General features: G+C 33.4%; 2 protein-coding genes and 1 long non-coding RNA gene across 3 annotated transcripts in view; all 3 read left to right on the forward strand.

Moving 5' to 3' along the window:
* The first annotated feature begins 448 nt into the window (after positions 1 to 448).
* Positions 449 to 2727, forward strand: LOC149897299 (uncharacterized). Its single transcript, XR_016458211.1, has 3 exons — positions 449 to 1026; positions 1153 to 1214; positions 1289 to 2727. It is a non-coding gene; the product is annotated as an uncharacterized LOC149897299 (long non-coding RNA).
* Positions 2728 to 4169: 1442 nt separating this feature from the next.
* Positions 4170 to 26984, forward strand: part of Mtmr6 (Myotubularin related protein 6) — a 46126-nt gene continuing 23311 nt past the window's right edge. The window contains exon 1 of the mRNA XM_090116569.1: positions 4170 to 4417. Coding sequence (XP_089972695.1) covers positions 4394 to 4417 — 24 coding nt within the window. The 5' untranslated portion in view covers positions 4170 to 4393. The remainder of the gene's footprint in view (positions 4418 to 26984) is intronic.
* Positions 21472 to 26845, forward strand: LOC149897301 (uncharacterized). The gene is made up of 2 exons (XM_090117012.1): positions 21472 to 21481; positions 24438 to 26845. Exon 2 carries the CDS (start codon positions 24629 to 24631, stop codon positions 26843 to 26845), a length of 2217 nt encoding a protein of 738 aa, XP_089973138.1. The 5' UTR covers positions 21472 to 21481; positions 24438 to 24628.

Here is a 26984-nt window from a genome sequence, read left to right on the forward strand (position 1 = left end):
TCTCTGTGAAAATCTGTGTGAAAATCTCTGTGTGAAAATCTCTGTGTGAAAATATTTGTGTGAAAATCTCTGTGTGAAAATCTCTGTGTGAAAATCGCTGTGTGAAAATCGCTGTGTGAAAATCGCTGTGTGAAAATCTCTGTGTGAAAATATCTGAGTGAAAATCTCTGTGTGAAAATCTCTGAAGCTTAGCACACAAAAAAAAATCAAGCATCTAGCGCAACAATTGACGTCACCATGAGTGAAAATATCATCGTTTTTTTTTTTACATTAGGATAGGTAGACATTTGACCACAGTCCCACCTGATGGAAAGCGGTGACGCGGTCTATGGTGGTAAATCATGTCTACCTAGAAAATGCCTATTTATTCGCCTCTTGAAGGAACCCATATTGTACTTCTCTGGAAAGACAGACGCTGGCAGGGAGTTCCACTCCTTGGCGGTTCGCATTAAGGTGATGAATTAATTTTTCTAACATTTACGGCCCTTTTTAAACCTTCGTAATTTTTATATTATTAAAGTTGTCGTGATGAAAATTCTTGACAAGAAAGTTCAATAGTAACACAATACGTCTACCGTTTTAGAAACATGATTCCATGATATTTTCTCGATAGAAAAAAAATACAAAGTTCTCATTGTTATTTTTTTATAATCTCTGGCATCTTCAAAATAACAAACGTAAAGTTACGACTTTTTGGATATTAACTATAAAATATACAACCTATACGTCTACCGATTTAGAATTTTGAAATATGCGATGGTTTTGAAATAAACAAGAAATACTTGAAATTAGCGCGCGACCAGCCAATATAGCGAGAGCCGCCCTGTACCTTCCTACCCCGATCGCTGCACGAGTCATTCCCGCTACGGCCGTCACACGGGGAACTTGTGTCGCTCGCGCAATCGTAAAAAAGGGTGACAACACGATAAGACAAAATGAGACAAATGGGGACAATAAAGAAAATAAGAAGAAGAAACATAAAGGTTGGAGGAAAAAGAATGCTTACAATTGGAACAAATTAATGAAGTAAGTTGGTTTTATTTTAAATTTGATGATAATTGTATTATAGACGATGTTTGATATGTACCCTTGTTTTAAGTACATAACGAATGTGTAAGATTTTTTCATTTATAGCATAGATAATCTTTTCAGAAATCCGGAATCCAGAAGGAAAATAAACCCACTGATTGTTCACAATGTGAACCCACTCCTTCGTAAGTACCTTTATTCAGTCAAAAATGTATGTTATCAACGTTCTACTGGTTTTATCGCATGATTCCATTTTTAGCAAAAAGCAACAAAGTGCAAAGAAATAAAAAATCATGGTGAACTTAGTGGAAGTATGGCGGACATAATATGGAACAGGAGCTCATTGGAGTAGTATTATATTTAAAAAAAATACGAAATAATTTCAAGAATTACATTTCTTAGAAGGTGGTAGATAAGTATGTTGTATAAAGAATTTGATGTTGATATTTATTTCATTTATACTTACTACACCCGTGCGGGAAATTGCTTAGTAATAAAACAGGTTTATATTCATATTTACATAGTAATGTGAGTTTTCATTTCGAAAAATTTTGTGTAAGTATATTAAATTGAGTTCCTGGGTGATCTGGAAACACAATTGGGCCCGGAAGATGGCGCTGCAGTCACTCCTCCTAATGACATGAACCGATTTGGATGAATATTTGTGTGCACATTTCATTTTTGTGGGATGATTGGTTGATTCGCTTTCACATTAGCTAATATTATGTATTTTTGTTGTTAGAAAGTAAACTTAATTTAATGTTTATAATACATTATTATTGGTATAAATAAGCCAGTGTTCGTCTCACATTGCTGTACCTGCCTACCTACCCTACCAGGGCCTAACTTTGTTCTGGCTATTTTATTTTGATTATTTGTAATGAATAATTACAATTATAATAGAGTGCAAAAAATAAATACATGCGTCAATATATTTTGTGTTTTTTTTAAACAATTTTTTTATTTAAAAAAATATCATTCCGACCGCGGCTTTGCCCGCGTGGAATTAGGTTATATCGTGAATCCTGTTTTATCCCACAGAAGTGTTCAGTTCGGATAAAAAGTATCCTATGTGTAAATCCAGGCAATTAGCTATATTTTATCAAAATTGGTAATGTAGTCTTGACGTGATTAAGTAACAACTAACAAAAAAATATACAAATTAACATCCAAAGTTTCGCATCAGTTTTACTGTATTAGTGATATCTTCCACTCTTGACTTTGACTGAGAAGAATTAGGGTTTATAACTTCTTTCAGAAATAGTACCTTTCATTTCTGGGCATGATGTAATATCTACGTCAGCATCAAATTCTATCTAAATCAATTCAGTAGTCCGCGTTATTGAGTACCATTTCATTTTTTCAGAGTAACAATATTTTTTGTTATTTTAAAGATTATTTATAACCTGTATTATTTTGTAATAAAGTAAACATTACGAAATAATAATAATTATTAATAATGTCTAAGTAGTTGTTGGAAAGAAGATTATTTGTTTATAAGCAAGAAAATAAAACCAATAAATCAACAATTGAATAAATGTATAACAATATTATAACTGTATGACGACTCCATACATGTTTGTCCCGAGTCGGCCAGCGGCAGCGCGGCGAGTTTGCAAGAATGACTTCGCGCACACCGGCGTTCGCGATAGCGAGCTATTAGACTCCGCCCGCCAAGCAGTGGATTTTTTTTTGTGTATCGTCTTAAGAATGACGACGCAAAGTACTATACACAATATATATACACTATACTATACACAATCGTACTCGGCGATAGGTGAAAAATTGAAAAAAACGTCATAACTCCGAAAAAACGAAAAATCGCATAACATACATGGGGATGATTCGGATAGCCCTCTAGGTGACTAGGTCATCTACCTCCCAGCTTCCGTTCATCACTACTTTTTGGGACACCCTGTATAATACTCACATTACATACTTAACAATAGTCTTAACATTTTGTGTAAACTGAAATATCTCGATTACATGCATGCTAATCTCTTACCTATATTTTTTTTATCAAAATTAAGGAAAAACATGTTTCATTAGATCCTGAAATGGTATCATCAATCATTATGGTATAATCATTCACTGTATATTTTTCATTTCGTGGGATATAAATTCCCTGTGTAAATTCCTAATGATGAATGAGATGAAAAGCTTACTTGAAATGAACTTATTGATATATGATATATGTATATATGATATTTCAATGTATATGCTGAAAAGTCGGGATCAGAAATTTTTGGTTTGGTTGGCCAGGGGCCACCCATATGAGTGGAATAAATTTGTTTTCTATGAAGTTTATTTGATTCAAAACTGCACGGAAATAGGAGCCCGGCTTAAACACGACTCCGTCGCGTCAAACCGAGTCCTTTTGGGTTGGGAAAAGTAAATTCTCAGCATATAACAAAATGCTGTTCTCAGTTTACGCTCGTTATTTCATCAATACTTATTTATACAGCTATGCTTGCCCCGCAGATTTATTATTTATTATTTGTCTTAGCTCGCTTAGTAAGCTCGCTGTGTACACTTGGTGTACACAGTACAGAAATACATCGAGATTTTTTGGTTGTAGGACGACACCTCTCAGAGGGGCATTGGTGTTAGAGCGTATACGCACTATGCGGGTAGCCGCATTGCGGGTAGCCGTCCGGCTGACCGCAAGCACAATTATGTACGTAATATTCATTTCTATGCGCACTGCGATGCGGCTACCGCAGACCGCACAGTGCGCATAGAAATGAATATTCCGTACATAATTGTGCTTGCGGTCAGCCGGACGGCTACCCGCAATGCGGCTACCCGCATAGTGCGTATACGCTCTAAGGCCGCGTTTCCATCTGCAAGAAAACTTCCGCAAGAAATGTCCGACAGTCTGTCTGACAGTAGCTTGCAAGTCTAATGCCGCGTTTCCACCTGCAAGTAGACTTGCAAAATGAATTGCGGAAGTTTTCTTGCAAATGGAAACGCGGCCTAATAATAAGTATTCTGTGCCGAAGGTTCCGGGCATTCCGGGCAATTACTTGCTGTGTGGTTCCGGGTATATCCTTGTAGTAAAATTTCCAAACGTAAAATGTCGTAAACTTATAATGTGAATCTCATGTGAATTGACATTTGACAATTTGACAGTTCGTAAACTTGTCAGTTGTTGACTCGTCAAGATAAACGAATAAAATAATTTGTAAATTATTTAAATACGAAAATGAACATTTGTTAGAGATACAAACATTGAATAAAAATGATAAATTGGGTGTAGTAATTTTCTAATACCTTTTTTATTGGCACATTTGTCTGTGAATAAAAGTATAGATTGTTTTGTAAGGAGGCGTATTGATTGTACATCGATTGCAAATAATCAACAATGGATATCATCAAAACACCTAAGGTAAGTCTTATGTTATAAGTACTTAAATATATTTTATTAATTTAAGTTCGAAGTTTTACTCCATACACGTGGACACTTACGGGTGTATTAAGTGTCGTTCTCGGTTTGTTAATTTCCTGTATTTCGTATGCTTTTAAGCTATTGCATAGCTTCTATCGCGGGCCTTGAGCGCGGGGACCGAATCCAGAAATTCCGTAACGAAAAAACCTCACGCTCCCCACTCCGACGGGCGCGGAGGTGTGGCTTGAAGGCATAGCATGCAATAGCTTTACCGCGGCAGTCCCCAAGTGCCTCACGTATTTTTTTTTAATTATTATCAGCTGCCACATATTATCCATGTTCATATGACAAGCTTATTGTTATCTCTTATAATATAAGTACAATTATAATACATTTTTGCACTTTTTCCATGTATGTCTAGTCATTAGTAATGTTTAAAGAATCGGTGTAATATAGTAAACAGCTGGATATAAATGAAAGCTCTATAAAAAACTAAATTCAATTCATATTGGGTATAAGGAATTAGACTTTATTTTAATAAGCTAAAAGATTATTTTTCTATTGCTACATAAAGCTAAGGTATTCTTTTGTCTCAAGAGCTTTTTACTACCTATATGAACTTGTTTATTAAATATTAAATAAAGAAATAGGCCATTTTCATGATCTGTTAATTAAGTCTCAGGTTGTTTTTAACAGTTTTTGACTTCTGTAACATGTCATTTTAATTGGCAGATAAGGTAAATAGAACATATCCAGAAGTAGTGAAATAGGGCATAAGGGTTTAAATTTGCCTTATTACTTATAATATGTATCGTAGATATTAAGAAAATTGTGAAAATTTTAGCTAGGATTTTCAAAACAATTTATTTTTCCATTGATGACAAAAGTAATTATGTAATAATCATTATTTTACTAATTAAAAAGCTTTCACAAAAACATTATTTAAATTATACTTAAGCAGAATTTAAGAATCTCAATATCATATGAACAAGTGTTTCATAACAAGGATTTGATTTGTCATTGAAATAACATTCAAAAAAGTGCTGCGCTTCGCTTCGCCATATCTGCACCAGCCCTTAAAGTGTAGCAACAGAAATTTATAATCTCTGAAAATTTCAACTGCCTTACTATCACGGTTCATGAGATACAGCCTATTGACAAACAGACAGACAGACAGTGATGTCTCATTTAGTTTATTTTAAATCTGCCCACACAAATTATTTCTGTTTAAAAGGGTATGTATGTATTTAAAAAAAAATATAAGAATTATGAATATCGCAATAGAAATATTTGTAGAATGCAAATGTAAATAATTTTTATATGTACATAAATTTGTATTTTATGTTTGGTTTTAAAACTGAAAATGAGCCTAGGAATATAGAAAAAGTAAGCTACACAAAGCAGGTTTTGTTACTGTCTCATGAATGATTTTATTATTTTTCTAATAATTGAAATGTTCTGATTGATTATATTTAAACAGCATGAAATAATGCAATAAAGAAAATTATTATTATATTATTTAAGTGATATAGTAGGTAAGTGAATCCATTATTAATATATTTTTATTATTTTCCATAGGTACAGGCACATTTAAGCACTTAGTAGAATAAATAGGTAATGAGTACGTACATAATACATATAATAATTCATTACTTTCGTTTATAATACCTACTTGACTTAGATTTGTTGATAAACTCTGGGCTATATGTGTGTGCGACAAAAACACGACCATGCTTTTATTTTCATTCAATGAATTATTTTAACATGAATTACAAAAATACACTGTCTCTTTTTTTCTGTACGAAATCGGAAAAGCTCGACCTACGCTGTCTTGATTCTTTCGCGCGCATGCTCGACAAATCTGACCCTTGACATTCGAAAGTAGATTTTATGGCCCGGAAATACGACATCTGGTTTCAAATTGCGAACGTTTGAAGGATGTAACTGGATAGCTGTAGTCTATTTTTCTTTCAGTCCCGTACCTATCGTCCCCGGCTGAGGGCAACTATTTCGTAGCGCGGGAAATATCGCGCGCGATTGTTCTTTTTTAATCTGTGCGTAGACGAGGGAATTTTTTCGTTTATTTTTAAATTGCGATTTGAAGATTAGACACAATGTAATAGCAAAAGAAATATTTAATATTTTCATTGGTGTTTAAAATAATCTTTTAAAAAAACCGGCGAATATAAATAATAAAAAATGGCATTCAGCTCATTAACACCGATAAACATGCTAGGAGAGTTAGGCAGATTTGCGAATTGGTTGAAGGGAGATTGCGTTTCGTCGGAAGACTTTGGCGGACTTTCTGTAACGGAAAAGGTAAGTGCATAATTGCATCACCATGTAAACATTGATAAACTTTTTTTTACATAAAAACCACGGAAAAGTATGTTTGCATTTGTTATTTTCACACTTCGGCTTCGTTCGCGTTTTCAAAGGAAAACCCGGGATAAAACCTATCTTATGTGTTAATCCAACTTACCCTCTATATGTGTGCTAAATTTCATTGTAATCGGTTCAGTAGAATTTGCGTGAAAGAGTAACAAACACACACACATCCTCACAAACTTTCGCATTTATAATATTAGTAGGAATTAGTAGGATTTTACACTGAAACACAACCACAAATCTTTAGCTGTGTTTCTTATATTATACGAAAAAGAGATACAGCTACAAAAAAAAAAAAAAACATGAAAACAAAGGCGATGTTTTCACAAAGGGACGGGAAATTACATTTCGCCGTTTTCTACCGTTCGTCTACGTGAAGTGCATTCTTAGATTTTTGTTAGTTGCTATGTTCATTTATTTTCAACTTTTAAAAGTATTATAGGTATATGTAACAATTTATCATGACGTGACTGCTGTCTGCACAAAGCTTTATTAGGTCTTTACCGATAACGTGGCTATTTGTCGGTAAAATGATTTAAAAAATCGGTTCAGTAGATCCGGAGATTACCATTACGACATAACGTGACAAATTCACAAAATTTACCATTCTATAATATGTATTTGTACGGTACTTCGGTATATACAGAGTAAAAATAAATTCGAATGATATTATAGATAATGTACTAAAATGTTTCTCACCTTGAAATCCATCTTTCACAGAAATTGATGTATCAGAACTTGATAAAGTAGAAAGTGTAAAAGTTTGCAAAGAAAACAGAAACTCGGTAAATTATCTGGCACCTTAAGGTAGAAATTTCGCGAAGGGAAAAGTTGGAATATTATTTTGCTTAAGCTTAGGAAGTTTTCGGTTTCATTACCCCATTAATCTCGTATTTGGATCGTTATATACGATCCCAGGGGGGTACCATGATGACTTAGAGCAGTATTAAATCGAGTGTGGAACAATGACAGTTATATAGGTCGTCTAGCGCCATCCTTATCCCACAATGGATATAATATTGGCTATTGCTTTAAGATATCATGGTTATCACCCTGGGATAAATTCTCGTTAAAATAAGGAAGATTATTTTTAGGAATATGAGCTGTTGTATGTCGAATATTAATTACAGAGTTTAGGCATGGATATTTTTTTTATTATTGGCATGTTGTATAGTTTCGAATTCGAATAGTATCGAATTTTTTTTATTAAAGCCAAAGAGATATTTCAAACTAAAGGCTTATTCTCACAAAACGATTAGAGCTGGGTCTAGAGCTATGCCAATATTGTTTTATCCAAAAAGCCGATATAAATCTGTTTTACTTATAATGCGATGGAAATCAAACATTAGATCAAAAGTAGGTTTCATTTATACAAATATGATTTTTAACGCGAAAAAGAGGTATGGATTGAGAAAATTCTTAATTATACCTAAAATAATAAATGTATGCTATTATATTTATTAATATTGTAAAGCTGAAGAGTTTGTTTGATCGCGGTAATCTCAGGAACTACTGGTCCAATTTGAAAAATTATTTCGGTGTTAGATAACCCATTTATCGAGGAAGGCTACAGGCTATATATCATTACGCTAAGATCAACAGAAGCGGAGCCACGCGGGTGAAACTGCGAGGCGCAGCTAGTTGGTAGTCAGCGGTTGTATTCCGATGGAATCCCGCATTGCGCTTGCGGTCACCATGATTATATAATATTGTCTAGCTTGTATATAATTAATGAGGTTAATTATTTGTTGTTGTTGTTTGGATTGCAGTTTATTTGGAATTCGTTGTAGTCCTGTACGAGTGATCTATTTTTTTGGATAATACATATAAAAAAATATATATATATATCTTCTTATATATAAAAATGAATCGCAAAATGTGTTGGTAAGCGCATAACTCGAGAACGGCTGAACCGATTTCGATAATTCTTTTTTTATTATATTCCTTGAAGTACGAGGATGGTTCTTATGTAGAGAAAACGTAAATATGTACCACGGGCGAAGCCGGGGCGGACCGCTAGTATGTATATACATGTAGGTATCGTGTTAGGTAAAAATCGATGATAACCTGAAATTGTATTTTTAAAAGAAACTCTTTGAAATGAATGCTAGCTATTGTTGTCTTGCTTTTTGATTTCTAAATAAAATTTCCAACCATAAAACGAAAGCTAAGGCGAAAGCATGTAATAAACAAAAATATGTATAGATATAAAAAAAAGTATTACGATTTGTGCATTCAACGCTTTTTATTGTTCACATAATATAGATAATTGATGCGATTTGATAGCTCAGTGATAATGCGGCGTATAACGCGGCGTAGAACAAATACAAGTAATCGCGATAAATGTGGGCTATTCAACATGAATGAGCATTTCACTGTAGTTTTATTTTAAAGCTTACAATAAAGGAGAATAGGAAATGAAATCCAATATAAATTGTCACGAAAATTGTACAATATTATGTTATGGCTCGCGGACGGAGTCTTCAATGTAGAATAGAATGGAAATTTCTGATGTAAAATGAAATCTTGGTTTTCTACAACTCTATTGTATCTAATTTTGACGTGATATCAACAACTGATTCCGATATAGATTTTATCGATTTTCTTGGAATGACGCGTCTGTCTCACCATAAGGGTGAGTTTCCACCAGAGACGTGTTTGTAAAGAACCAATATCATATCGCATCGCTTCAAAGGCTAAATGAAGCGCTCACTGGTGGAAAAGCATCCTTAACGTTACCTATTATACGAAGAAAGACATTATGCGACATAGAAATGCTTAAAAAGTTCTTGATTGAGTGATGTGGGTCTGATGGCTTCATTTCCTTTACCGGTGTAGAATAAACTTCACTTCCTTTATGACTGCGTAATTCCGAATACCTAGGTACGACAGATGCGAAATGTAATAAAGTACGTAAATGATCGCACGGGTACATTCAACTTTGTTAATAATCTGTATGTAGGTACAAAGTAAACATATTATTATCTTAAATACAAATTTTAAGAACAATTTAATTTGCTGTTCAAATAGAAATCCACCAAATTACCAATGTCGCGTCAACAAAAACAAATGCAAAAAAGAAAACAAAAACGTAACAACAACGATTCATTTCTTTTTATGTTTGCAAGAAATCCCAATCTTTTTATCTTATGAAACGTTAATAAAATGAAAGATCGACATTATTGCCGATTTACGTCACATTTGCGATTCGTTTTTCTTCCCTTTGAATGAGCAGCTGAAGGGCATTATAATTTCTCCTTTGATGTAAATTCCGTATTCATAGTCGATACATTGAGATAAAAAGGTTTTAATATAGACTAACCTTCTTGAAAAGTGTCCACGTGTTTTGCTCGTGGATACAAATAAAATCGATATGGGTACATAAAGTAAACCAATATTTTCCTATTGTTATTATTAGCAAGCATTATTTTATTTGCAGAATTTTGCAATTTAAACAATGCCAGGGGAAGGTTTATTTAGGATGGATTTATGTTCTAGAGAACGATACTTAGGCTAAAATATATACCCTTATTTGATAGGGGAAATCAAGATCAAGTTAGTAACAATGTAAATAATACGTAACATCTTTTTAAACAATTTTCGTCAATTTAATAAATTAATAATGGCAGATCGTTTCAGCAGCACCAATGATCACTAAATACTACGCAGTACTCTATAATCCGAAAAATTATAAATTATAGTTATAATCTTATCTGTTTGACACTGCCCTGCAAAACGTTGGTCGGGATACCGCGGGAATCTGTCGGAATATCAATGTAATTGCATTATTGAGCTCTGCACAAGCAAAACTTCCAGCCAGAAGCGTCCTACGTATGATATACGTATTGTAAATATGTGAACGATTTTTAATCAACCAGGCAGCTCGCTGATCGATTCGATAGTTATTCGATTTAATCGCTTTATCCGGCCCACTGAGTGCTCAGCCACGCATTCTCAACCTGACTTGGACGTTAATAAATTCATTTATCCGTATTTCTCACTCATTATGTTATAGGTTATAAGAATGAAATCGTGGGGAACAAATTATATATCTAACCCCAAATTCAGGCCCAGGGTGCCAAATTGAGTGGATTATAGACGATATAGGTAATTGGATAATATATTATGCCCCCTGTAATCTCGTTAATGTCTTGATAGAATTTTTATGTTAATGAAACGTTTTTTTTACATTTCAAAAAGACGCACCTTTTATTGTATATTCGCTTGAGTGGAAATTGCGAAACGATCCCTTGTTTTACTTGAGTTCCTTGAATTGTATTTTTAATCATTGCTGATTTAAATACCTTTGTGCCTTCCATTTCAAGAGTTTTTAAATGAAATAAAAATATTTTTTTTTCACTTGGAGTAATATCGAAATAAGTCTTAATGAGAAGAGTTCAAAAATACTTATACATAGATTTTCTATTATGTATTCAGTACAGTACTTATTTCTGATATCTCACAAAATATTGAGCCTGTGAATTCGTATTCCTCCTTCGTAGAAGTGACATGAAAATTTATTGGATATTGCACAGAAGCCCTTGGTTTTCGATTGCTGAGAGTCACGTGCAATGTTCAACTTGAAGATATTTTTATTAATATAAATCGCGTATGTGATCCTCGGAGAGATAGGCTTCTTATAAATTTAACTGACATTTCTGTCGATTGAAATAGAAATTACTAAAACTAAGGGCCTGTAATAGTTACTATGTATTGAAATTGTAAAACAAGATTCATTCATTTAAAAAAAATGAAGCTTTTATTATAATAATGTAGTAAATTGAATAAAATGTGTTGTTACTTTTGGTTAAATGTTTTAACTGTTTAAATTTGACCGATTTTATATCATTTGATTAGACACAGTTCACTATCTATTGAAAAATACAAAGTTATTAATATTTTAGAAGGCAGATTAACTAGTAATTTCCTTTTATTGGACACAGAATTCCTCAAGTTTAAAAAAATGTATGGTATTCCTACCGGAGATTCCGGCAGATAGAGAAGTAGGGAAATTCTTTGCATTCTTTGCTGACGGTACTTTATGCAGATTTTATGTACATTTGACCCGCTTCACTCCATCACCGGGTAAATAAATAATGGGACTACATTAATCATTGTTAAATCTGAACAGAAAGCTTCAAAAGACGTTAATATTAAAGGTTTATTAAGTTGTCGATAAAAGAAGCTATTAAGATTTAAGCAAAGAAGGGTAAAAGAGGAACATGTTTCTATATGCATTGTTGCAATGCATATTTAATTTTCTATTGATTACTCGATTGTATTAACACGCTTTGGCTAGATTTTGACCCACTTGAAACGGACAAATATAATTCAAACATTGTACACATATCTAAGTTCGGTTAATACAATTATTTCGTGTTTTTTTTAAACTGTATTAATTATTATTGAGATAATGCTTGAAAATATGGCTCATAAGAACTCCAATAAACCATTGAATGTCGATCAAAATAGAAAAAAAAGCGTCTCCTAAATATTGAAAAGATATTAAATATCATATACATAATGTGACACACGAGTGTCGGCAAATTTTGAAGGCTCCATTGTTTGTTTCATCCAAGCCGTGTTGTATTCGCTAAATGGACGTTATTGTGTTTACACGAAAAATATTTACAGTGCCATGAAAATATTATTATATCAGAATTGTTTTGATACTCTGCTGTTGTTTTAAATGCTTATCGTAGATTAGAAGTTCGATCAAGCCATTAATTTGGCCTGGTTCTAGTATAAAGATTTTTTGACGTAAAAAGATCGAGTAGTTTATAAATAATTGGGCTGAAACTCAAACTCGAACACTTATTTATTCAATTAGACTTCTTCTAGAAGCATGTTTGAATCGTCGTAACTGTTTTAACATTTACCACCGATTCGGAAAGCAGTATCCATGGAGAAGAACCGGCAAGAAACTCCATAGTTGCTCTTTTAAAACGGTTTATAATGTGTTAAAATACGACAGGTTATTAAAATCACTGCAGTCAAAATTGAATTATTATTAAAATTGAGTTTTAAAAGTATTTATATAGAGGTTTTAAATCACTTCTATCTTTTACTTCTTCTTTTACCTTATCTTAAAAAGAAGACGCAATAATCTTATCAATGTTTAAGTGTGCCGAGGGAGTTAACTTTGAACTTCAAGATTATTCGAGCTTTTTATTTAATTACTGCCTTATTTAATTATCTGAGATTAATTATTATTCATTTGGAAATTTCTGAACGTAATACTTTTTTGCCATTTGGAAGTCTTGTATTGTCATCATTTCTAAACATTATTTTTAACTTATCCGTTTTGTTATTTGTTGAAAAGCGAACAAAAAATCTATTCTATAAAATAGGTCACCGAGATTCCTGGATCCTCCACGGTTCCAAATTTAGCAAGCAAAGCAAATTGCAACAATATCTTATCAAACACAAAAATAATCACGTCAATTTGATGAAAACCCGCAGAGTTATCGAGTAACAAAAAAAAATTGAATTTAAGCCGAATTGAAAACCTTCGTTTTTGGATCAATTGAAAACAGAAATAGCTCATGTTATATTTACTGATGTTTAACTGTGTAAACAGGTATATCAATTACTTGCTATTCAAAGCTACATCACCGCACCTAGGTATTTTCAATTTAGTGTAATTTTAGCTCGCAGCTCTGTCGAGGTAATCGTGGAGCTATTGAAAATTAATTAGTTATCGATTAGTTCTCATCACGGTAAAGGTAGGACAGCTGTGAAGCAAATTGATCAAATATTTAATGATCAGAGGTGGAATTTGTTAATAGGTTGATAATTTAATTTGATTAACGTACAAATTTGGATGTAGAAGATTTCATTAACTTTCTAGCTTCATTCCTAATTAAAGCTTTTTCAATCTCCAAAAAATTGTATATAGAATAAAGCAACAACTAAATTAACCTTACTCAAATGTAGTCACATAACATAAAATTAACAATGATCTACGTCATTGTGTACTAGAACTGAATAAAAGGCAATATATCATCGAGATATATTACTAGAGGGGTTATTCCAAACAAAAACATTGCGCGCGGCCGATGTGGTGGGGTACGTGTGGAACGAGCGAGGCGTGGCTTCAAGTTCAAAGATTAAGCAATGCGTGCAGATGCGACACATTGTGCAATCTGTTTACTCGGTACTATCTGGTGGTAGGGAATTAATAAAACGAGGATTTTATATTAAACTATGTATTTTAATTTCCTTTAAATAATATCAATTTATTAAGCTTTTGTCGTTTTGTGTAGTAATCAATAGTTTTATCAGTTTTTGCTTCATGATGTAATTTAAATGGATACGATGATTCAATGTTGATGGCGTTTATGTATAAGAAACTCACATTTTGAAAAATCTCACGCGAGATTCGAGGATGGGGGAGGGGTTGAATAAATTCTCACGACATCTCACCAGGGGGGGAGGGAGGTGCAGAAAATTTTAAAAAACACCTCACGTAATTTATGGACGCCCCCTTACTCGATCACAATTTTTGTAACTTTACTATAAACGGAACTACATTTAAAAATATACTTTATTTATTGAGTTATAAGGTTGCTTCCATTCTGTTTATTTACATTCTCAAAAACATCAATCGCTGCAGAGGTGGCTTGCGACAAAGGCGGCTTGTGTCAAAGGCCTCGGCGATATCATTTAAGAACATAATATTATGTACTTTAGGCAAACTTGTTATAAGATCTATTTTACTTTCTTATTAGTCCATTTGACAAGGATATTGGGTAAGATACCTATTGGAATAATTTTATTATTATGTATGTACTTATTAAATCCGCGAATAAAAAAAATTTTTAGTCGTGAATATAGAAATTGGGTCGCATTTTTTTAATCCGCGAATAGTGAAAACACGAATAAAGGAAGCGCGATTAAGGAACTTTTACTGTATTAGTTTCTGTGAATGTTGTGTTTATTTGTAATTGTTGTGCATAATAATTTATAAATCCTATTGGAACAACTATTGATTAGGCTTTTTTTAATAAATAAAAATAGGTAAATAAATAAATATTACTTAATATAACCTACCGTTTTACTTTGCGTAGTCGGGTAAAAGTATAAATATTTAGGTACTACACCACGGTAATCTTTCCTAGTAGATATTGTATATACATAGTTAAAAAAATCCAGTTACATTTTTTTAACAGACTCATCGATAGTGTCACGTCTGTGCTGTTAGTCTATGAAAAATGGCGCGAAACGCAGAACGCGTGGTGATTTTTCGCAAAATGATAACAATATTAGTAAAATGCATGACTTACTCATAATAAGGAAACTTACTGGTGAAAAGTCACTCCTCGGGCTTTGTTTGTATTATGGGAACTGTTAAAACAATATCTAAGCAAACACGAAGGCATTTTGAACAGAGCAATAACACGTGTTGACGCGGCAAGCGGGGGGCACAGTCCGACACAGACTAAAGAGACTTGTGATTCTTACCTCTAGCTCGTGTTAAAGAGAGTGTAGTAGCGATCGCCTCTCTAGTACGTAGTACATTCTATCTCGATGCAATATATACGAACTACGAAGCACACAGCATACTATATTCACTGAAATTACTTCACTCGCCAGAATTCAATTTATTTTACTCACGTCTAATCCATGAATGGATCCTTGCGGTCGATCACGATAGCACTGATAAATCTACCCTCATTGTTTTCTGGCTGAAAAAGTACCCACATTAGCATGACGTAATTTTCTTGGCTTGGGCAAGATAGGATAAAATGTTACCTTCATTTAATGAAATAACTATTTCTTGTCGATATGTGTTGTTTTATTAAGTGACTTTAGTATTTGGTGACTTTGATAAATAAAGGGTGAGAAACTATTCGTCGGCCGTAACAAAAATTTAAATATTTTTAGTATCATAAGGTAGCAAGCATTTGCATAACCATTATAATTATTCCCACTTATGCGAGAGTAATAAAACGTTCGCACTTTAAAATTGTACTTGGCACTTAATGCAGTGTGCTTTTACGAGAAAGCGTTCATTAAAAATTGCTAGAGACGGAGGGTAGTTGTGCCTCGACTGATGCTTTTAAGCGGTCGTAATTTTATATGACTATAGCTAACTAATGGAGAAGTGCTTCTAGTTGCTCGTCACATTGTTTATGTACTATACTTGCTTTTAAACTTAAATTAATAGTGTTAGGCCTATAAATTGTCCACGTTATGCGAACGCTTCGTCAATTGACAAATGCTTTCATCTTGCGTAAAAACAATCAAAATTGCGTCCAATTTATAACAAGCTATTCTCTATACAAATTCGATTCAAAAATATTAATCCCGTATCAGTTCTTAGTACCTAACGTTTACTTTGAACGGCTTACCTATCAATGCGGTACATAATCCAATGTCGTTTCAAGGAACAGCAAGCCTACGCATTCTCGGGTTTAAAGGAAATTTCATCCAATGAGAGATTTTCTACACTTGCATTAAGGGGTTCCACATTGTACATAATACAGGGTTACCAACTGTCGAGTTTCCTGTCGATTTGTCTCGGGAGAAGCAATATTCCGTTAAGTAGAAAATGTAGAAGCTAGTTAAAAGTTGGGTACGTTTTTATAAGTACTTGTAAAAGTTCATGAAACAGTTTTGAATTTTATAAACTTGAGTTTTAATGTACTACTGTGTGAAAATATAAAAAAAAAACATAATTTCTATAACTAAGATCACAATAATGTGTCCTGGGTAAATATTTAGTTACGAAAGTCTAGGTGGAATATAATAGCATTGTTTACATTTTATAACTTCACGAAAACGAACAAACAAAACCTATTTCTGTGTCTTTCAAGCTACAGCCTTGATCCTAGATTATTTTCTTTAGGACGGTCTTCACAACATTTTCAATTTACGAAGTGCATTCGGATTTAATTTTATTTCTGCTACTGTAATTTCATCTAAAGGTCGTGTATTTGCTCGCATCGTATTTGGGATAAAACATGATATACTCGTTATATTAAAGCCAGTGGGTTTCTTTGTTATATTGAATACTGCATATTCGAATACAGCATAATATTTTAGATTTATTCCAATACAGTTATCGTCTTGATACGACTGGTCAGGCTATTTCCAGTAGATTAGAATGAAAACTACAAAGAGGAAACAATCCACTACATCCGCTAACGTTTTTTGAACACGAAAGGCTTCTTGAATTCACAATTTACCCCGTACAACGCCTTTACACGTTTTAATTAAATAGCATTGTTTAAAGATCATTGGCTTTAATATTTGAGTACCTCTTTGTTATAATCAGTAACCGCAGATCTGTATTACTCACGAGCTTTTGATTAATAGCCTAATCCGTATTTGTAGTTCGTCTCTAGAGTACTATCGAGTATTCTGTAGTACTACTGTACGTATATTCTATGAGTATGATATCGATTATAACCAGTATGTGCGAATGATTGATGCAATGCACAACCTTGAAGGATTTTCCACTTTGTTAGCATATTCATTCATTTATTCAAATATGTTATGTGCCAATTTCTTTAACTTTATTGTTGGCACCGCAGCAGGAATTATAATTTTATTCTTTGTGCCAGTTAAATGCGTAAATTTTAGGATTTTACGGCTAACAGGAGTAAATATCTGGAAATCTTCTCGATACAGCAATGGAAATGTTATGTAATCCTACTCCCACTAGTAATATTAAAAATACGAAAGATTGTGGGGATGTGTATGTGTGTGTTTGTTACAATCCTATCTTAGTAATAATATAAATGCGAAAGTATTTGTTACTCTTTCACGCAAATACTACTGAACCGATTACACTGAAATTAAGCACACATATAGAGGGTAATTTGGATTAACACATAGGATAGATTTATCCCGGAAATCCCATGGGAACGGGAACTATGCGGGTTTTTCTTTGAAAACGCGGGCGAAGCCGCGGGCGGAAATTTTAGGATTTTACGTCTAACAGGAGTAAATATCTGGAAATCTTCTCGATACAGCAACGGAAATGTTATGTAATCCTACTCCTACTAGTAATATTAAAAATGCGAAAGATTGTGGGGATGTGTATGTGTGTGTTTGTTACAATCCTATCTTAGTAATAATATAAATGCGAAAGTATTTGTTACTCTTTCACGCAAATACTACTGAACCGATTACACTGAAATTAAGCACACATATAGAGGGTAATTTGGATTAACACATAGGATAGATTTATCCCGGAAATCCCATGGGAACGGGAACTATGCGGGTTTTTCTTTGAAAACGCGGGCGAAGCCGCGGGCGGAAAGCTAGTACATACACACATACACATCCCCACAATCTTTCGCATTTTTAATATTCTAATACATAACTGTATACACTCTTAGTCAAATCTGAACTGAAATAGGTCACAGCAATAATGTAACAAGTTTGTAGAATTCCGCTTCAAGTCATATCCGTTGGGACCAATTACATAACAGATGTATGGATTTTTGCGTTTTATAACTTGGCAGAATCTCAGGTTGACTTGAAGAAATAAGTAACGAGCTGAATTCGACCTCTCGACAGTTTGATGTACCTTTCTTATTTGCAAGTCAGAGTTAATAATACGTGAGTAAACCTTTTCTTCAGTTTTGTTTACGTATATTTTTCGACCTTTTTTTGATGTTAGGGATTAAATTAAACATACTATGTAAAATACGACTTTCTCACAAAATATTATAATTTATATCAAACTACAAATTATTTAGTAATTCGCTATGAATAAACATGTGTTACATATCGTCACAGCATATCGTAGATACTTAGCATGTAGATTGAAATTAAACATTCATATCAAACTTCACACAAACAGCTTCATCTAAATACGAAAAGTTTTCAATTTTAGATGTTGTAATATTTAACACTAACTTACCGCCCACGGCTTCGCCCGCGTTTTCAAAAAAAATCCCGCATAGTTCCCGTTCTCGTGGGATAACCGGGATAAAACCTATCCTTTGTGTTAATCCAAGTTACCCTCTACTATGTGTGCTAAATTTCATTGTAATCTGTTCAGTAGTATTTGCGTAAAAGAGTAACAAATACTTTCGCATTTATAATATTAGTGGGATATATTATATATTTTTTATTTGTATAAACGTTGTTGAGATTATTGAACTTCCAGCGTCTAATTTTCTTCTAACTTTAGCATAACTGAGAATTTACAAAGATATAATAATATCTATTCTAGGATATTTATAGACGTGTAATATTTGCTGAAAACGCTCGAGCCTCATTAAAAACTTCTTGCGCCCTTAAAATTTAAAGCCGCTTGTTTAGGAGGATGTTTTCTCTGGCTCTTAATTAAAACTTAAGTTAATAGTCAACAATTAAATTTTATAGTAGATTCGTTTCACAAATAAAATTTACATCAATGGCTATCTAACTTATGCTCCGAAAAATATATAATGTATATAATAATATAAGATTAGGTACTGGGGACTGTGATAGGATCGCCTCGGGGTTTCATCTAATATCTCTTACTTAAATTTTAAGATTTAAACATTTTAACATCATCATCAGCCCATTATGTTCCCACTGCAGGGACACAAGGCTCTTATAAGTATCATTTTAATGTCTATAAATTATGCATACGATTTGATATATTATTTAGATTTGTTGAACGTGTTGTTTGTGTGTGTTGAGGATCGTTCATACAAAGCCTTTGTTTTCAGCGCACCGCTAGCAATGTTTGGTTTCGCACGCAAATATTTGATAGGCAGCCATCTGACCCGTCACTATTTCTAATTTTAGAAAAAGCAAACAATATAGTTGGAATGAAATTTATTTCCCAGAATTAATTATACTTACTACTACTAGGTACTCATTTTTATTTGTGTGACTATTTGTTTACGGTGGTTAAGACCTGAGCGTAGAATCGAATGGTTCGATAAATAATAAAAAGGACAGTTATTTTTAACAACAAACTAAACTGCCTTCAAATGGTCAGAACTGGACAAAATTTAAATGGAACCAAACGGGAAGAACTAGATTCAAATAAAAAAGAATCGTCTATATCTTTGCACGCTGTCGAACTTAGAGATCTCAGAGAAATCAGAGATAACAAACACCAAAAATACAGTTTTATTTTGAAGGCGGTTAAAACATGCCTCATTCAGGGTTGTCACGTTCTTAAAATAATCAATAAGTGAAATCATAGAAATCTAAATAACAAGACACATAGAAGTGCTTTATTGTCATAATTCGTATGAAAACCGCTGTCGCCAAAATCAACACATTCAAACCGAAAGCTAAACAGTACACACAAGTAAACTATGCCTTTTATTGGACAGCTCGATTTTAGTGAAAACTAACTTAACTATTAAATTAAGCTTTTGAATATGTATCCTAACGCACGAATTTACGGTTTATTTTAGAATAACATCCCTAAGTATATGAGACTTTTTGCTCCAATACGAACAAACGTGATAATAAGAATGGTAGACTGTGTCATTCATTGTTATTTCGATTACTATGGTGACACTCGTAATACTTGTAAATATTCTATAATTTTAAGGAAAAACGGCATTATTTCTAAAAAAAAATATTTTCCGATGAAATATTATTCCTTTATAAGTATAATTACAACTTGTGGAAGAATTTCCGCAATGGGAATTGCTGAAACACACCATGTATACACTCATACGTCTCCAGAGCAACTGAACAGTGACGAATGCAACTGGTGATGTGCAAATCACCTGAGTGGCGACAAGGTCACGCACGCTTACGACTTCTAGTGTCTTGTTATTTAGATTTCTATGAGTGAAATACATCTGCCCTATAACATAAGTTGGAAGTTTAAGTCGCTATAACTAACTAAACCGCTGTAAAATTTTACTCTTTTGTGTCATTATTTCTAGTCTTAAAAGCGTTCATATACGTGACTAGCAATAGACAATTAAGCATAATGTTACTCGGTTGCAAACTCCTAGAGAATTACGTTCATTTGTTCACTTATATCTGTTGGAAGTTTTCTGAGCATTTATGCTAGAGAAAATTTCAAATTAAATAAAGTGCTGTATAAGTGTTGTATTTAATCAAAACTACTTCATTGCAGCATTAAATTGTGTGGGCACCGCATTTTTCTATTCGTGCCCTGTGATAAAAAATAACAAATAGTATTTAAACAGCAAATAACAGATGCTGCTCTTCCCGTAGGAAGAGTTCATACCTTAAATGATAATAAAAGTGTTATTTTGCAATGGTTGTATAATATTTACAAATTTTAATTCATTTAGATCCGTAAACTGTGCTTGGAAATATCAAATAACCTTGTAAAAATATTTTTTTTATAATCCAATTTTATATTTTTCATGTAAAATGTGTGAAAATTAAAATCGAAATGAATTTAAGCTGCAATTCGCCCCGAGAGTTTACCTTCGGACCATTCTGATAGTTTTCGCCCTTAGGGTGAACTTTCAGTAGCAAATGAGATTTTTCTAATAACATTTTGCTCTTGGCTATATCCAATTTTTAAAGCGGATAAGGTACACCAATTTTTTTTCATATAAACTGGCTGACCTATGCAACTTCCTCAGATTTGAAAAGGAATATTTTTTACCGCTTTTGACAAAACTTCGCAAATCATAGTTTCATTCAAAAGTGGACTGTCCAACACAAATATATTTTTTATTCAAACTGGTACTTCGTTATTAAAGCACGTTCAACCAAAAAAAAGTTTCAGTCAGCTTTGTAGGATAATAGTAGTTAGTTGTATTATAAGTATTATGTTGTCTACAAACAACACGATGTCGAATATGAAATTTCGTAACCGTCTTATACAAACATTATGTTAATATTGTATCAAAACAGCTAAAGTTTACCAAACATTGTTTACAAAACATCCCTGACATCCAGAAGCCTTCAAACAAAAGCCTCACCTATTTATATGACATTTGTTCCTACAGCTCCACACAAAGAAAAAATGTATTTTCAAGTCCAATACAGGCGAAGTGATGCGTATTGATTTCACCACCGTAAATCAGATAACCTTTGCAATTTCACTAATAGCTTTGTTTCCTTTAAGGAAGGTCATTCTATTTCTGCTAAGGAAACGAGGGTAGCCGCAAACACGTCAGATAATGAATACACTCGACCTGAATTATAATGACTTGTTCTTAATGTAATTATGAGAAACTGTCTTTGTGAATTAGAGCGAACTCTGAATTAGGGTTTTGGTCAGATTTTTATTTTATTATAGATGATGCTATAAATGCGCAGTAATGGCAAGTATAGTTAGTTATGTTACTTATAAATGTGTAGAAATTTTACTTCATATATTACGTACAGTTGATGATAGAAAGCGAACAGTTATATTATGTTCTTTAAAAAAAAAAGGTTACATATTTATTTATTTATTAACCCTTTATTGTGCTGGCATAAAAATAAATCCTTATACTTATGTATTTTTCAACTTCAATATAGCCTTAGATACACTGACTTTCATACGAAAATAACAACAAAATTTCGTGATTACATATTTTCACAATTGAAACTATTTTCGGAGAATCCTCTACTAGTAAGAATATTTTATTCGCTCCCGTTTAATACAAAGCAGTATTATAATCAAGCCTCATAACTAATTCACTTGTCATTACAACGAAACAATGACAAAATCTTGTGTCTCCTTAGTTCCTTACATTGAAGTGGAAACTAATTTTCATTTAATTCCAAGAGTACACGAGCGTAAAGCTTGAATTTGATTTCTAACTCTTACTAACTTTCTGACAAGTGCCTCTGGCTATGGACAGAAACATACGACCTAGTAATTAGTGTAAGGATTTACTTTTCTCTTGTATTCAACTGTGATGGATAGTTTCTTATTTACTTCCGTTGCCTTTGGTGTCACTTGTGTTCTTCTGCGGACGCGGTTATACCGAATACCCGCGGCCCCGTCAATAAAGCGGCACGGCGGAACACAGTGGAGTTTAGTCGGTAGGACCCTGCACTCAGCAGGGTGAGTCCGACATAACCCAGGGCTCTTCCCCCGAGTGCCCTGGGTATGCCTAAATGCATTCTACACTATAAAAAAAAATGGTGTCACTTGTGTCACACTATATTCAGAGGGAGACCTATATAACCTTTTCTCCGAAGGCCAAAACCTTTCTTTCTTCCACACAAGCATTCTCTACTATAAAAAAAGGTTCTACCTTAGTTTCTTTGGTTTAATGAAACCATTCTTACGGATTGCGACATGGATCAAGGAACATTGCCACTAAGGGTGGAGTGGATGGAAGGGACGAATAATAAAAACGTTATGACGCAAAGTAAGATGGATACGTTGGTTTTATCGGGGTACTGTATAAATTTATAAAAAGGTTTGGATAGAATAAATACAATACTGTGAGAATTTTTGGAAATTTGGTACTGATATCTTTTTGTCCTTGCTTTTAAATTTTGCTTGCAACCGTGTTTTTTTGTGAGATTTTTAACTTAATAGGAGAGCAATGCCAGAAATTTATGGAATAAAATCGCTATTGACACAATCAATATTGTGACTAAGATTGTGACAATTTTGTTATAGCAATTAGCTTTAATAGAGGACATCGCTGTTGTTAGAAGTAATTCAAGTTTAGTGCTCGTATTATACACCTGAAAGGGCTAAAAGGGGTTATCTCGGTAATAAACGCGAATAATATAACTCCCAGTTAGGTGAAAGGGTCCGACGATAAGCCGGTTAATGTTCTTGATTTTAAATACATATGTAAAATTACATACTTATAATTTTATCTCCTATAAAAATCAAATGGTTGAAGTTAGTAAATTTTGGAATACAAAAAATATTTTAGAAAGTAGAAGCTACAGTATTTTTGCATCACTTTGGTAGATGGTATGTTACATTCAACCTGAAACTATATTCAATGACAATGGTATTCCCGTTGTCGTATTCTATATGTTCTCATGCATTTATTTCGATAAAGCAATTATTCATGAATACATTTTTCATTTCACGCGCTTACAAATTTTTGTCACGTTCGCAATATGGTTCAACAGAATTTAAACCATCCGTATGAATTTCCTTTGAAATTCAAATATGTCGACACAGCCGGGCTCCCGAAACACACGACAGTTGAAATTCCATTATGACGTATATTCATGCGTAATATGAGTATAATGTTATCTTCAGAAAATTACTCATATGCCCAAATTTATAGCAAATCACATAGCTGAGCTTTAATAAAATACGTACTACGTAGTTTATAGTTCCTTGTGTAGACCGCGCTCCATTGCTTGAGTGAGTGGGATTACCTGATGATTAATATTAATTAAAAGTAGTGATTTTAAACGTTTATATACAGTACCATTAAATACCCGTTACACAAGTATGAAAAAAAGTAAATTATTTGTAAATTACATCAAAATAAATCAGACATATTTTCAAGTTAAAATAAAATAAATATTTAGTTACAAAAAGTTTTCACTTGACGCTTATAAGTTATAGCTGGTTATAACATTATGTCACTGTGTACAAAAAGTTTTCACTTGACGCTTATAAGTTATAGCTGGTTATAACATTATGTCACTGTGTACATTTTATGACGTTTTGTACATGACTTATACAACAATATATTATGTTTATATTTCTATATTACGTTTTTAGACTGCAAATATAAAAATATGATGCGTTCAAAAGCAAATGATCGAAAATGTGTCTGTAAGTTAAAAACAGACCTTGAATATTTAGTTGCAGTTCCTGGATGCTCCGATGATTTTGCGGCTGTATCTTCCTTGCCTGAACAGTGGTCTCCACGCCCCGGTGGACCGATTCTAGCTAAATATTTGAAAGATCGTGACCAAAGCTACCAAGATGTTCTGAGGAATATAATGATTGATGCTCAACACGTAAACAAAGATATTGATGAAAAAGTTCGTGTCATTGCAGAAACTCTTTTAGCTGATATTAACAAATATGAAAAAGATATTGATGCAAGTGTGAAGGAGGCTCAACCGGTGCACGGTGCTCTTAATACAGAAGATCGTAATAAAAATTTTAAACAGATAACTCGTGTATATTCAACTTGGGTTCAAGATCTCACACAATTTAAACAAGAAGCGAATGGTTTGGAAAGACAACGCGTCGAAGGCATAAAAACAGTTCTAAAAAAACATTTTCAAAATCTTATCAAAATAGGACATAAATCTCCCAAGGATATGCTTCATGAATTTGATGAAAGAATGTATGAAATAAATCAACAATTATTAAGCAATTGTCGTGCATATGCTGAATTAGAGGCACAGTTACGGAGTCAGGCTGATACATACATAATTCGTGCTAGATCACGCTTAAACGAATTGTGTTTAGATAAAAGTAAAGTTATTAGAGGTGGTAGTGCTTTCCCTTGGTACAAAGAGTCCTTCCATCGTAAACGTTCTTCGAGTTTGAGTAATGAAAAGATTAAAAGAGCTGCGGATTCCTCATCACCACTTAGTTACAATATGGAAGAATTTAAAGACTACATAGCGCAGTTGGTCAACGCTTATCGTGCTGCAGTTTTAAACGTTTGTACAGATTTTAGCGGTGAACTCACAACTCTGCAGATGGGGATGACCAACAGTTGTATGTCACTGGATATTCCACGTAAATCTGTGTTATCGAATATACAACTAACAGTCGATCAAGCCTTCAAAAAATTTGCTGAAAGTTATTCTGAAAATAAAAGTCGAGTGGAGAAAATTCTTTTGGACATAACATTCAATGACGTGATAAATATGCAAAAAAGTTTGTGTAATTTTGCCAATCGGCTACAAAGCACTTTTTTAATCTTACAGGACGCTGGATGTTTATGGGATGATCACATTTTACGTTCAGCACTCAGTCAGAAGTTAACAATGGCTGGTGTAGAAGATTTAATGACTTCTCACGATTCTATGGAGCTATCCAATGAAATTACATTTAATGTTGCTTTAGAACAATTACGCCTAGCTCCTGAAATGGATAAATTACAACAGCAATATGAAAATTTATTAGTTTTACTCGATCGAATTGAGGAAGGTTACCAACAACACCACGAGTTAGAAATAAAGAAGCTTGAAGATTATATGAACTTAATACCAATTTTGACTAGTGTACTCAAATCGGAATATGAATGTTTCTTTGAGAAGTATCCTAAATCGCCGCTGAATTCAAATCAAAGTTTAAATAGTTCGCCGGATTTAGTGTCTCCTAGACGACAGACATTAATTTCATTACGAGCTCCCCTCCCTCGGGTCATCTTGCAAACTCATCTGCAAGATGTTGCTCTTTATAATTGGCGTAATGGATTCTTGGAATCTTTACAAAATAATATATCTACAGTTGCTGAGAAGGTAAACTGGCAGACTCGCAAATGGATCGATGAACGCACAATGCAAGTAAACATACGCCATTCACTTAAATTAATGTCACATTGTGTTAGACAAGAGCGGGTAAAAGCGGCTCGGGAAGCACGGTTACACGAGTTAAAGATTCATGAAAATTGTTTGACTGCTCACGTTAATGCAATAAACAAATTAGTGGACAATATACCATTGGAGGTTGCAGAGTGCTTCGCTTTAGATTCTGATGAGTTATATCCTTTGCACCGTTGGGTCAAGGAAATTCAGCTAGATATGGATGACATGATGGCGCGTGATCCTCTCGATCCTGAAATTAAAAGATTGAAAATGAGCAGTTACGCTCCGCGTCTTGTGAAACATCGTCAACTTTTCGAGAAATCTTTAGATGTGGCTCTGACGAAATATAAAAAGAATGTTCAAGAGCGACTTCAGTTAGCTCGAATATCTACGTTTCAATTTATTTCACACATAAAATTGCCAATAGAGGACGGAAATTACGCGGCGCCGGAAGCTTCGAAATCAACCGCAGCTCTGCTAAAAGCATTTGACGCGTTGGAGCTATGCTCAAATCGTATCGGAGATGTTTTTCATCATCGCCGCATTCAGTTACTTGCTTCGGCAGATCAACTTTTGTATCCATTGCAAAAAGCAGTAGAAGAGGTTTTTAAATTCAGTGCTAGACCAGGGCTTGATAAGAAAAAGTCTGCACCGATGAAGAAAAAATAAAATTAGTTTGTATAGGAATTTAATATTTTACTGACAATGTAACTTTTATTAAACATTATTAAATAAATATGTACTATTGTTTGAAATAATTTTGTTTTACATCTCAACCAGTTAACATATATTATATCCACAAAGTTTT

This window comes from Colias eurytheme, chromosome 26, assembly GCF_061535395.1.
Source record: "Colias eurytheme isolate Ceu_HAF_F1 chromosome 26, ilColEury1 Martin Lab GWU primary, whole genome shotgun sequence".
NCBI lineage: Eukaryota > Metazoa > Arthropoda > Insecta > Lepidoptera > Pieridae > Colias > Colias eurytheme.